The sequence below is a fragment of the Notamacropus eugenii genome, chromosome 6 (genome assembly GCF_028372415.1).
Source record: "Notamacropus eugenii isolate mMacEug1 chromosome 6, mMacEug1.pri_v2, whole genome shotgun sequence".
Lineage (NCBI taxonomy): Eukaryota > Metazoa > Chordata > Mammalia > Diprotodontia > Macropodidae > Notamacropus > Notamacropus eugenii.
In genome coordinates this window covers 52,594,716-52,608,174 of record NC_092877.1, presented here as the reverse complement: position 1 = coordinate 52,608,174, position 13,459 = coordinate 52,594,716, and the positions used below count along the sequence as shown (strand labels likewise).

The following is a 13,459-nucleotide window of genomic DNA, read 5'->3' as shown; positions in this document are numbered from 1 at the left end:
CATGTCCATTCTCTGATTCCCATTTTTCTCATCTGAGATCCTTTCTAGCTCTTGTATCCTATGATTTTCTTTGATTTTTCTAATGAATGGGGCAAAGTTTGACACTTCTGAGAGGACTGATCTCCATGATTTCTAGTTTTCCTCTAAGTGTTTTAAGTAGGCACTCAGGGCTGCAGACAATGAAGAAAAATGATGATCCTTCTTCAGTCCTCCAAGGATCTGTAATTTTGTCCATGTGGGTGCTCACACAGCTTTTTTCTGGACTCCTCATTCTCCCTCACCCTGTAAAATCTAGTTACCTAATCTTGTTCTTCCTACCTTCACAACTTCTCTGGCATGTGACTTTCCCATTCACTCTTACCACTACCACTTGAGTTCAGATCCTCATCACCTACCACTTAGATTATTGCCACAGCCTTTTAACTGTTCTCACTTCTTCAAGTCTTTCTCCATTCCAGTCCTTTCCTACTGCCAAAGAATTTTCCCTAAGGGCACATCTGTCCAGATGACTCCCTTACTCAACCCACTCCAGTAGCTTCCAAATGGCTCCAGGACAAACAGATAACTCCTCTATTCAGCATTTAAAGTTTTACACAATCTGGTTCCAGCCTATCTTTCATTGACCTTTTGCAAAATGACCTTTCTCTGTCCCAGGCACAAGATGCTGCACCTCTTATCTTAGTATCGCTGCCCTGGCTGGGTCCCTTGCCTGGAATGCACTGTTTCCTTACTTCTGCCTCATAGAGTCTTTTAGGACGTGGCTCAGGCATTATCTTTCTTCATCAAGCCTTTTCTGTTTCTCCCAACTGTTAGCACCCTCCCTCCCAAACTCTCTTGTGCTGAACTGTTTTGTATTTATTAGCTTTATTTTTGATTAGTCATTATTCAGTCATGACTGACTCTTTGTGACACCTTTTGGGATTTTCTTGGCAAAGATTTGGCTTGCTATTTCCTTCTCTAGCTTGTTTTACAGATGAGGAAACTGAGGCAAACAGGGTAAAATGACTTGCCAGGATCACACAGCTAGTAAGTATGTGAGGCCAGATTTGAACTCAGGAAGAAAAATCTTCCTGACTCCAGGCTCAGCACTCTATCCACTGAGCCACCTAATTGCCCATTAGTTTTACAGATGTGATATACATATATACATATACGTATATATATGTATGTATGTATTGGTTGCCTCCTCCATTACAACATATACTTCTTGCAAGGAAAAATTGTTTCATTCCTTGTATTGTATCCCTAGTTGCCTGGCACACAGCATGTGCTTAATATGTGTTACTACTAGCTGTGTGACCCTGGGCAAGTTATTTAACTTTATGTGCCTCAGTTCCCCATCGGTACAAATGAACTAAAGAAGGAAATGGCAAACTACTTTAGTATCTTTGCCAAGAAAATCCCAAATAGAATCACAAAGAGTCAGACACATTTGAAACAACTGAACAACATGTACTTATTGAATGAAAGCCGCTGATCCTTACCCAAGTCCTAGAAAGTTGTCCTAGCTGAAAACTTCGTCCTTCTTCCCTTCATGCACCCTTCCCAAGAGCAGCCAATCCCGTAGATGAGTTAGCTCCATCCTTAAACAATAGACACCAATAGTCACCAGGCAGATCATCCACCTTTTCCTACTTTGTGGGATCTGCCAGTGTCAAGCTTCTTAAAATTAGCTCCTCAGTGTGATGAGGCTTTGAGTGGAGGAGTATATAATAAACATAATAACACTTTGATTTTGGATAGCGCTTAATACAGTGCACTTCTGTATCTATTATCCTCACTTGATCTTCAAAACAATCCTGTGAGACAAATCTTCCATTTTACTATATGAAGGTATTGAATCCAGATAAGGTTGAATGATTTTCCCACAATCAAATGACAAATTAATGGTGTTACTGGTTCAGAGAAATCTTTGAATCGGAAGGTGACCTTCTACATCAGGGATTCTTAAGATCTGTTGTGTCATAGTTCCCTCTGTCAGTCTGGTGAAGCCTGTGGACCCCTTCTGAGAATCATGATTTTAAATGAATACAATAAAATACGTAGGATTACAAAGGAAACCAATCATATTGAAATAACGTTAAAATACGTATACATATATATTTAAAAAACAAAACCTCACATACTCCATATTAAGAAGAACTCCTGCTCTGCACCATATAGGCCAGCCCCTTAACCCACGCAGGTGGAATCCCCTCTCTTTCCTCCCTGGTAGGTGTTCTGTCAATGTTTCCTCCTGTGCACTTTCCACAACACCTCACTGTCACCACAAATACTACAGGAAGCAGCCCTCCGGTAAAGGGAGGGAGTTAGACTGAATGGTCTCTGAGATCTAAGATTCTGTGGGTCTGTGAAATGTGATCACATGGGAATCCCCAGATCATACTTTGAAATCCGTTGTTGCAAGGTACTCAGGAAAATGGAGAGTCTTTGGTACGCTAGTCAGGAGTTAATGTACCCATCCAACTCCTGCAATTTGCTTTAATTTTTTCTTCTGTTTTTGCAGTCATTATGATGAAGTAGAAAGAAGTCTGTTGATCAACATGTATTGATTAAATGCAATTAATAGGCCAAGAACTGCCAACCTGAATCTTAGATTGAGAAGCTGGCAGTCTGGGATAAGATCTTGGCTGCTGTACTTGCTGGCTGTACGCTCCAGCTAGCTCACCTCCTAACTATTGTACTACCTATGTGATCCTGGGCATATTGCTTTACTCTTTGAGTCTCAGTTTCCTCATCTTTCAAATGGGGACACTTGCATAGCTTCCCGAGGTTGCTGTAAGAAAAGTGTTTATATAAATGAGAGCCATTCTTAAATTATATAAAGAGAGCTTTGCAATTAGGTGTGTGTGGCCTCTCCCCAAATCTTGTCAAAGGGGCTGTTCTCTCTATCTCTTTCCTACTTCTGTCATAAGTAAGGAGATATAGAAAACCTTGCCACTTTTTGGTAGATCACTCCATGCCTTTCAGTATCATGGGCCTGAACTGAGCAAAAAATGTTGTCTTTGTAATTCAATAAATGTAGAAGATCTGTCTAGCACTTCTATGGGTGCATGTGTGTGTGTGTGTGTGTGTGTGTGTTTTGATTTGCCTTGGGTTTTGCCCCAAGCTTATTAACTTAGATTGTATTAAGATCTTTACACCTGAAACTTGGGTCCAGTGTATTGGACACACATCTGGTGAACTGAGGAAGGAGCCATTTTAAGACTTTCCACAGGGACTTGGGGTCTGCATGCCAACACTTCCAGCATTTGTCAATAAGAATTCCAGGCCAGGGTTTCACCATTATTGGGCCATAGTAAGCACTGGAGGAGAATTTGAGTGGAGTAGTGACGATTGCTCATGTTTTCATCGTACTTTTGGGTTATAAAGTCAGCATGGTATTGTGGGAAGAGTGCCAACTTTGCAATGAAGTTATAAAAATGTTACCTCACTTGGTCAAGGCTCTTGTGTTCTAAGGACTAACAGTAATTAGGCAAGTTGTGCTGGGTAAAGAAAGGTGGGCTTTGGTCTCTGATTCATCACTGTGAAGATAGCTTGACTCTTATTTTAAAAAGGGTACGGGGATGGAAGGCCCTGAGAGCTGGATGTCCTGGGATGTCCTCAGTCAAAGTCTTCCAGCTGTGCCCAGTGCTCGACAAAACCAAGGATGCCTTTCCACGTTGTCCTCCATTTTCCTGTCTATTTGCTCCAATAGCTATGTTAATTGGCCAGCTAGACCATGGGTTCTTAACCCTTCTTGTTTCATGACACCCCTCTGGCCATCTGGTGAAGCCTGCGGGCCTCTTCTCAAAATTGTATTTTTAATTGCAGGAAATAAACTACATAGAATTCAAAGGGAACGGATTATATTGAAAGGCAGCTATCAAAATAATTTTTAAAAATACACCCAAGTTCAACAAAGTCCAGGTTAAGAATTCCTCAGTTAATAGAATGATATTTAGGAGAAGTGAGGCTGGTGAGCTGCGCAGCACAGCCTCCCTCACTCAAACAGAGTCAGGTGCAAGTCACGTCATCGTTTCTCTGATGGCATGGTCTTCTTTGGCAACGAAGGACAAACACACATTTAGGGCAACTGCAAACAAAAAAAGCTTCTCTCCTTCTATCCTACTCTGAACAAAACGAAGTCTCTGTAAAAAAGGGAATACCCCCTCTGTCAGCAAACCTGCAGGGAAATTGAGAGCTATGCTTTCAGTGAGAGAGGTGAAGCTGGCATTATTGTGGCCCAGAAATGGACTTGCATGACTTTATCTGAGCAGCCCACAACCTCACCATGCTTCCTTCAGTAGTTTTCAAGGGCAGACCTGGTAGGACAATTGTGCCCAACCCAGGTCAGCCTTGCAGTGGGGATGAAAGCTCACGTGGAGGGGTGTTTTTAGGGGCTTCAAAGAGCTTTTCTTCCATCTCTGTAGGAAGCCTTCCCCAGCCTCTCTACATTCTAATAGCTCCCCTCTGTGAATTACTTCCTGTTTACCCAGTGCGTAGCTTGTTTGTTTGCATGTTGTTCTCCTCACTAGATGGTAAGCTCCTGGAAGGCAGGTGTCGCTTTTTGCCTTTTTTTGTATCCCCTGTGCTTAGCACAGTGTCTGGCACATAGTAGGCACTTGATAAATGTTTATTGATTAATGATAAACTTCTCCTCATTCATGAAGAGGGGTCCTGGGTGACAGACCGTTAGTCCTTCACCAGGCCTCTGTGTGAAGTCTTTACAGTCCAGTAGGACCTTCCGGATTCTACCCACTGCTGGCATAGCCCTCTAAGAACCCAACTGCACCTCCATGCCATGATGGGAACTTTAGTGGAGAACTGCCCACAAGGGTAGCTCATAGGTCCATAGCCATTTAGGGTTTGTGGGGTCTTGGGGAAAATATCAACCTATTTTTTTATTTTATTTTATTTTTTGGTCAGCCAAGACTTGGGTTCATATCTCCCCTCTGACCTTTACTAGCTGTGGAATGCTGGGCGAGACACAACATCTCCAAGCCTGATTTCTCTTCTGTAAAATGAGAGTAACGATACCTGTAATTCCTACCTCATAAAGTTGTTTTGAGGATCAAATGAAATCGTGTTATAGGAAAGCCCTTTGAAAACTTCAAAGCTCAATAGAAACGTCAGGTATAATTACTACAGGATGCTTTTTGCCACAATTCTGTAGAGAAAGTTGTATAAAAGTTATCTGTATTTTGCAGATGAGTAAACTGAGCCTCAAATTGGACCAGTGGCTTTCCCAGTCACATGACTTATGTGCAGTAGAACTGGAACTCAGGTCTGGATCTGTCAAGTGCCAATTCAGCATTCTTTTCTTTAACAAAATTCATCCACCCAGATAGTAAGCACCTGCTGGATGCCATGCATTGAGCTCTGTGATAGGGCAAGACAGATGGGTAAACAAAGAGAAGACCTTCCTTTTTTCCCACTTTGACCACACTGCTTTTTCATCTATTCTAGCTTACCTTCTAGGGCTGGAGTTCTTAAACTTTTTGTGTGTCTTGGTACTCTGTTGAAGCCTATGGACTTCTCAGAATAAATGTTTTAAGTGCATAAAATAAAATACATGGGATGAAAAAGAAAAGCAATTATATTAAGAAATGATTATGTAATTATATATGTATGTACATACATATATACATTTATATAAGCCCTGCTCTAGGATCCCAAACCTATGACTTGGTTTGGCCCAGCCTCGCTAAATCTCAATCCCTTAATTTTATAGAGGAAAAAAAATTAATTTCAAAGAGAGGGTGTGACTTGCACATAGTTGCACAGGTAGCACAGAGCAGAGCCAAGGCTGAGACCTGGGCCCTCTGACTTCTTAGTTCCCCTAGAGGATGATCCTTCTCTCTCGGCTTCATCAGCTGCCTTCATCTTCACATTTGGGGCGCAGTGATAGTCATTCCAGTGAGACCCTGAGTTGTCAAGTATCATATGATGCTTTTCTACTCCTGGAATAGATATTATCTACGTTACATATAATACTGTCATTTTCTTCACTTTGATTTTTTTCCTCCCAGTGGCAAGCCCATGTGTCATTATAAACAGACCTCAGGCATGGTATTATCCAAGGGAAGTAACTGTATGCACCAAGCAGCAATCAGCCTAATAGGGCAGCTTCTTGGCACCTGAACAGGGTGGAGTACATAGGCACATGGTTCCTAGGCACACACAAGTCACCTGGGTGGCAATCATAACTGAACAGATCATATCAAACCTCATCTCGAAGGAGGACTTCCCCTCTTCTCTTCTGAAGAACTGAAAGACCCATCCCAAACCTCATACTTTCCAGTCATGCTTATTCAAGCCTATTAGTGTTTAAAAGTTGCTAATCAGGAACTTGTGATGCTGACAAACCAATTTTCAAAGTGATTTTTTTTTCCCTTTTCAATACCCAAATCTTGGGTTACACCATCGGTCACATCAAAGTTTCCCTAGCGAGAAAGAAACAAAGAATGGAGATGATGACCCAGATACAAGGAACTCAGGTTCCCCTTCCCTCCCCCATACAGGCAAAAATCCAAGGTGTTTGTTCTAAAAGACAGCATACCTCCACTTTCTCTAGCATCTTTAAGGCTTAGGAAACACTTTGCTCATAAGAGTGGTACCGAGGTAATGCAAGTACAGTACATTTTGAACTGATAAGGACCTTAGAGATTATCTGGCTAAACACCCTCATTTTACAGATGAGAAAATGAGAAAACTGAGGCCCAGAGAAGTTTGGTAACTTTAGTTAGGTAAATTAAATAACTCCCTCTTAACACTCCCCCTTCCTTACCTGTTGAGTTTAATGTATTTTTTACACCAGACTCTGAGTATGTACATAATGTGCATGTATGGGTCTGTTCAACAGTCCTTTGTCTTATTAACATAAGAGTGAGGTTCAGATAGGTGACTTTTAAGAAGGACATTGCCAAACTAGGATGTTTTGAGGAAGGTAGCCAGGGAGGTAAGAAGACTGTACTCTGTACATTCTGCCACATAAGGAACTGGGGATTTTTAAAAAGAAGGGAGAAGAGAAGACTTGCAAGAGGAAGGAAATGTGATCAGAAGCTCATTGAAGGACAAATTTAGAATATCATCTTCAATTTCGTCTAGTCCAGCCCAGTCACTGATAAGTGAGGAAATAAAAGCCTAGAGACTGATCTCTGAGGCCCCTTCAAGCCCTAAGTCTATGATGCTACCCAAGGTCACACCAAGAGTGAATGGGCGCTAAGCCAGGATTCGAGTATGGGAGGTCCTTTGACACCATTTCCTTACCCTGTACCCCCAATCTGATGCTCCTTATATTATACCAAGCTGAGAACTGTCTTTGAATACTGAAGGGCTGTCATGGCAAGCATTTATTAAACACTTCCTGTGTGCCAGGCACTAAAAATAAAAAGTAGACTTGTTCTGGATCAATTCAGAGGGCAGAAGCAGAACCATGGAGCCAAAGCTGAAGGAAGATTTCAGCTTAATATAACAAAGAGCTTTCAAAAATTAATGGCAGCTTCCAGAAGGAATGAGCCCCCTGTCCCCGGAAGTATTCAAGCAGAGCTTTTACAATCTGTTGGGGGTATCTAATGAGGATTTCTGCAATGAATGGAATATTGGACTAGTTGATCTCCAAGATCCCTTTCATTTCTGGGGCCGAAGTTCTATAAGAGGAAATTCTATTCAATTCTCAATGCATTTATTGAGTGCTTACTATGTGCTATATGCTGGAGATATAAAAACAAAATTGAAGATAGTCTCTACCCTCAAGTAGCTTCCATTCTACTAGAGGAAGAGTGAAGTAAATTAAAAATATATACAAAGTAATTTCAGAGACTGGAAGGGGCAGAGAGCTAACAGCTGAGATTCTAAATAAAGGCCTTAGGACTGTAGGTGTCTGGGTGGATAGAGCCCTGGCCCTGGAGTCAGGAGGAACTCAGACACTAGCTGTATATCCCCATCTACCTCCAAAAAAATGAGGTAGTACCTAAGTTGGTTCTTGAAGGAACTGTGTACTTCTAGAGGCAGGGGTGAGGCCAGAGAGTATTCTAGGTATGGGGCCCTTTCTGTGAGCCTAGGAGATCTGGAGGTTGGAAATATCATATGGAAAATAGGCCAGTTTGGCTGGAATTCAATTCAATTTAATAAAGTTCCCTCCCTGACAAGGTGGTTGAGGAAAGTAGTTTGTAACTCTTAAGGGAAGGAATCTTATTATTACCTAGTCCCTTCCCTTTTCTCCTAAGCAGAGAATTTCACAGAATTGAAGTTTTAGAGTTAGAGGAAACCTTACAAATAATGTTTTTCAGTCACGAGGAAACTGAGGGTCAGAGGGGAAAAAGTAATTAAACTAAGGTCACATAATGAATGACAGTGAGTTACTGTGTGACCTGGTCTGGTTCTTGGGGTGACAAGTGAAATCAGGTATTTGAATGACACTTAAAAAAAACTACACTTCCTTAGACATTCCAATATCTTGTTCCCACTGTGATCAGGAGATTCAGATTTTTCTAATTCTGGTGTTTCTCCCTGCTGTAAATAATAGGAAGAGGTAGAAATGAAGATGAGGTAGGAAGGTCTATACCATTGGCAAGCATGGTAGGGTGGGAGGGAGGAGGGATGGCAGCACAGTTTATGAACTGATCAAGTCTCATCTCTTCATATTTTTTTTTTGTATCCAATTTTTTTTTTTAATGCAACTTTGAATTTTACAAGCAGGAAACTGACTATGATTGTCAGGTTGGTGTATTTTTTTTTTTGTCTTTTAAGAAATGATTGAGGGGGAGGGTGGAGAATTTCTTCCCCTACTCCCCCAAAGCAAAACATTCACATCCCAGCGCTTAGTCATTTGTCAAGTAGTTTGACCAGTTTGCAGAATTCTTTGATGACACAAAATACATGATTATGTTTTAGCTCATGAAAACAAAAATGTAAGATGGAATTTCAGAATGAAAAAAACTCGTAGGCCAAAAAACTCCCCAGTTAATGATCAGTCGAAAAAACCAGGGCTTGGCTAAGAGTGCATTTGTCCTACAACAATGGTGAATTCCTCCAGCTATATTAGCGGCATTCTTGAATTATAGGGGACTTCCAGTGGGCTGTTTCTTTGTCAAACTGACTCGGTTAAATGTCTTCCCTAGGAAGTGCAGAAACTGAATGAGCAGCTGGAAGAGAAAGAGAAGGAGTTGCAGAGGCTGCTCAGGGAGCCCCAGCACCAGCGAGAGCGCGAGATCTTACTGCTGCAAAGGAGTTTGGCAGAGAAAGAGAAGGCTCAGGCTACCAGCGAGGTGCTCTGCAGGTCCCTCACCGATGAGACCCATCAGCTCCGGAGGACTCTGGCCGCCACCGCCGAGATGTGTCAGCATCTTGTCAAATGTCTGGACGAGAAGCAAAGATCGGGAGGGCACAGGGAGGAAAAACCTGCCTTGGAAAAATCTAATAAGGTACCGGGTGCGCTTCCGAGACTCAGTTTATCTCTAAAACGAAGGGGTTTGATTCATTACTGTATCTGTTTCACTCTCCTCATCTGTAAAATGGGACTAAGAACAGTGCATTGACCATCTCACAGGGTTATTCTGAGGAAATACTCTGTAAAACTTGAAACACCAGAGGAATTAGAACATATTTGCTATTATCTGTAGTATTCGAAGGTCTCCTCCAACTTGGAGTCCTGTGTTGGTTCAGGTGGTTCAGATGCTGACTTTGTTGATTCACTGGAGTTTGGAGCATTTTTCTTTGAAGGGACCAATTTGGTCCCCGGAAGCTAGGCAGTTATGGAAAGTAACACTACCACTAATGACAGCTGACATTTATAGGATACTTTGAGATTTGCAAAGTGTTTTATCATCTCCTCTGGTCCTTGGACCACCTTTATGAGATAAGTCCCATCTTACAGATGAGGTAACTGAGACTGGGAGGCCAAGGAACTTGACGAGGGTTACACAGTGAATAAGATTTTGAGGCTGTATTTTAATTTAGATCTCCCTGACTCAAATCTCTATCCCTTTTACCCTGTCCCAACACGGAAGGGGAGAGATTGGCAACTTCTACCTCATAAAAGCCTCTGGGCCTTCGGAGTAATTACTAAAGTCACATTTGCATGAGAAACTTCCTTTCCTTTCCTTCTTCAGTAATAAAAACCACATGGTTTGGGGGCAAGGCTCTGAGAGTGATAGATTCCTTGATCCTTTCTAGAATGACTAAAGATGCAAAGTACAGTTAGTGGCAAAGCCAACCCAGCCTGATCTTCTGTGAACTGGCCAAACTCCGATTGGAGAACACTTTGTGTAGAAAGCCTCTGGGAGAGTGGGACTTTAAATAATCACTTATTTTTGGCCACAATTTAGGAAGTAAATAGGAAGAATTCACAGGATCATAGATTCAGAGATCTTCACATGCAGGAAAACAGATGAGATTAAGTGACTGGTCCAGGGTCACCTAGCTAGTAAAGAGTCCAAAGCAGGATTTGAACCCATGTTTTCCTGAGTCCAAGTCCAATTCTTTCTTCATTATCCAACCCCTGACTCAGAATTTGGGACAGGCAATGCCATCTATAAGCAGAGAGAGAGCACATATTCTAGGCTACTGGATTCAGACTTCTACGATTTTGTTTTTCAAGTTTCAGTTCTTCAGAGACTGTTTTGTTCCATGACCCAAAGTCATCGGCTATCATCAGGAGAATGTCACCATCAACAAAATGTTAAGCTATTGTTTCTGGGAGAATCCTAAGGTTATTAAAAGAACTTAACAGTTTCCGAAAGACAAGACAGCTTGTTCCCTGCCTCCTGTTCTTTTCTGGTCCCAAATCATTGTCTAATTGTAGTGGGTGTGCTCCCATGATGTATGCATACATACATGTATTCTGCATGTGTGCATACATACATGCTTGTATATACATACATATACACACATGTGTACATGTATATATAGGGGCAGCTACATGACTCAGTAGATAGAGAGAGGGGTCGTGATTCTGGGCAAATCACTTAACCTCTCTTTTCCTTAATCCACTGGAGAAGGAAATAGCAAACCACTCCAGTACCTTTGCCAAGAAGATACTGTGGGCAGTATTGATGTGCTGTGGTTCAAAGGGTCACTAAAAGTCAGACATGGCTGAAAGACCAAACAATAATACGTGCACACACAGTGCAATTCGACAATGAGTTTTGTGCATGTACAGATATAATCATATATACACACATGCATACATATATATGCTCACATATATACATATACTCATATATATGTGTTTATATATTTATGTAAATATATACATGTATGTATATGCCATAGGGTAAGCTCTATCAGTTGTCCATTCAGCTATGTGTCTCAAAATGGATGAGATATACTTTATCCACTTGGTTTCTCCTATGTGGATAGTTCATGCTCTTTATAGGGTGATAAGGCATGTGCATGGATAAATTCATGACAAATTAGAATTTGAGAAGTGCATAGAGTACAGAAATGCCATGAAGTCAAATAAGAAAGAAATCGTTTCCAGCTCAAGGGACCAGGGAGCACTTCATGGAGGAGGTGACTTTTGAGCTAGGTCTTGAAGTATGGGTAGTCAGTTTATTCCTTAGCATTCTTGGCATGAGGAACAGTCTGAAAAGTGATCTGAAAGTATGAGACACATTCAAAGCATGGCAGATTGTCTAGTTTGACTGGAGTATAGTGTACATGATTGGGAAGAAATTCTGAAATAAAGCGGGAAGGCAGATTGGAGCCTGATTACAGAAAGCTCTGAGTGCCAGGCAAAGAAATTTCCTTTATTTGGTGATCAGTGAGGAGCCACTGAAGTTTTCTGAGGACTGCAGTGATGGATTATAACTGTACCCAGAATAATGTGGTACCTTTTATAGGATGGATTAGAAGGGATGAGAGATGAAAGATGGGAAGTGAGGAGATCTGCTAGGAAAGGAGGGAAATAACCCAGGTGAATAGTCCAATTAATGAAGACCTATCTGGGAACAGGAAAGAAGGGACAGAAAGAACCTGCCGGACTGGCAATGGGGTAAAGAAAGGCATCAAAGATGCCACCAATCATGTGACCAAAGAGTTTAGAATTGGAAGGAGAGAAAGCATGGTGCAGCAGGTAAATCATTATATTTAATTTGGAGGACATGATTTTAAAACTAAGTTTACTGCTTAACAACTCTGTAGCCCTGGGTGGGCCACTTAACTCTGAGAGATCCCTCAAGATCATCTAATCTGGTTCCCCCACTTGAAAGAGGAGGAACAGACAAGTTAAATAGCTACCCAAGGTTAGTCCAGTAATTAGGAAGAAGCCAGGGTTCAAAACCAAGGTCCTCTGACTCCAGACAACACCAGTATTCTTTCTACACTAGGGCGTACTGCTCTAGTTCTGCCTGGGTGATATTGATGAGTGCTTTTGAATGGAATAGGAAATTCAGGAAGGATATTTTCATCCTTACTATATATTTACTATACAAAGATACTATCACACTATTTAGGGGGCAGAGGCTGAGGATTTTTCTTTTTTTTTTTTCTTTCTTTTTTTTTTTTATTAATTTTTTTATTTTTTTAATGTTTAACAATCATTGCCATACAATTGCGATTTTATCCCTCCCCACCCACCCCCCACTACCTCCCTCCCTCCCCACGACTGCATACAATTCTGTATAGATTCTACATATACTTTCCTATTGAGTATATTTTCACTATAGTCATGCTATGTAGTCAGACTAAGATAAATGAAAGAATCCGTATAACAAATCAGAACATGATACACAAACAGATACACATACACAAACATGATCTGCTACATTGTGTGAGTGACTTCCATATTTCTCTCTCTGAGTGTGGAAGGCATTTTGCCTTGAGGTCCACCATTGGGATTTTTTTTTTTTTTCAGAAGTTCTTGTGTTATTACAAAAATCTAAGTCTACCAGAAAAAACTCTCACACACTGTGGTTGTTGCTGTGCATAAAGTTCTCCTGGTTCTGCTCCTTTCACTCAGAGGCTGAGGATTTTTCACCATTTTCTTCCTTTGAGGGGTGGGAAAGCTATAGGCTAGGCAATTAAGCAATATGGGACCTAGTCCCAGTTCTGATATCCACTGACTAGGTGACCTGGACCTTCAGTTTTCCTACTTGTAAAATGAGGCAGATAGAAGACATGATGATCTCCGAGGTCCCTTCTAGCTTGCCTGTTCTAGGATTCTGTGAGAAGTAGATTACACAGGGCTGAGGGATGGGGGAGGGGGAGGCTTTCCAAGAAAATAGCTTGATGTTACAGGAATTTTACAGGCGATCACCAGCGGGGTTGCGAGCACCCGGAGGAAGTTCTCTGAGATCTCTCCTATGATCTTTGGGGAGTCTCCAGGAGGAACAGACCATTTCTGAAACTAAGAAAGAAGCTTCTGGCTTGGTGATGGTGGGGTTTCCCTTCCCCTCACCCCTTAGTATTTTTGGAGTCATTGCAGCATTTCCCCTTTCTTTTTTAAAGTCCCAAACATGTCTTGCCTGACCTGACA

General features: G+C 41.5%; 1 protein-coding gene across 1 annotated transcript in view; it reads left to right on the top strand.

The window, feature by feature from the left end:
- The window catches only part of TNIP2 (TNFAIP3 interacting protein 2), a 31,430-nt gene that overhangs the window by 3,782 nt on the left and 14,189 nt on the right, over positions 1-13,459 (top strand). The window contains exon 2 of the mRNA XM_072620049.1: positions 9,105-9,407. Within this exon, the coding sequence (XP_072476150.1) occupies positions 9,105-9,407 (303 nt within the window). The remainder of the gene's footprint in view (positions 1-9,104; positions 9,408-13,459) is intronic.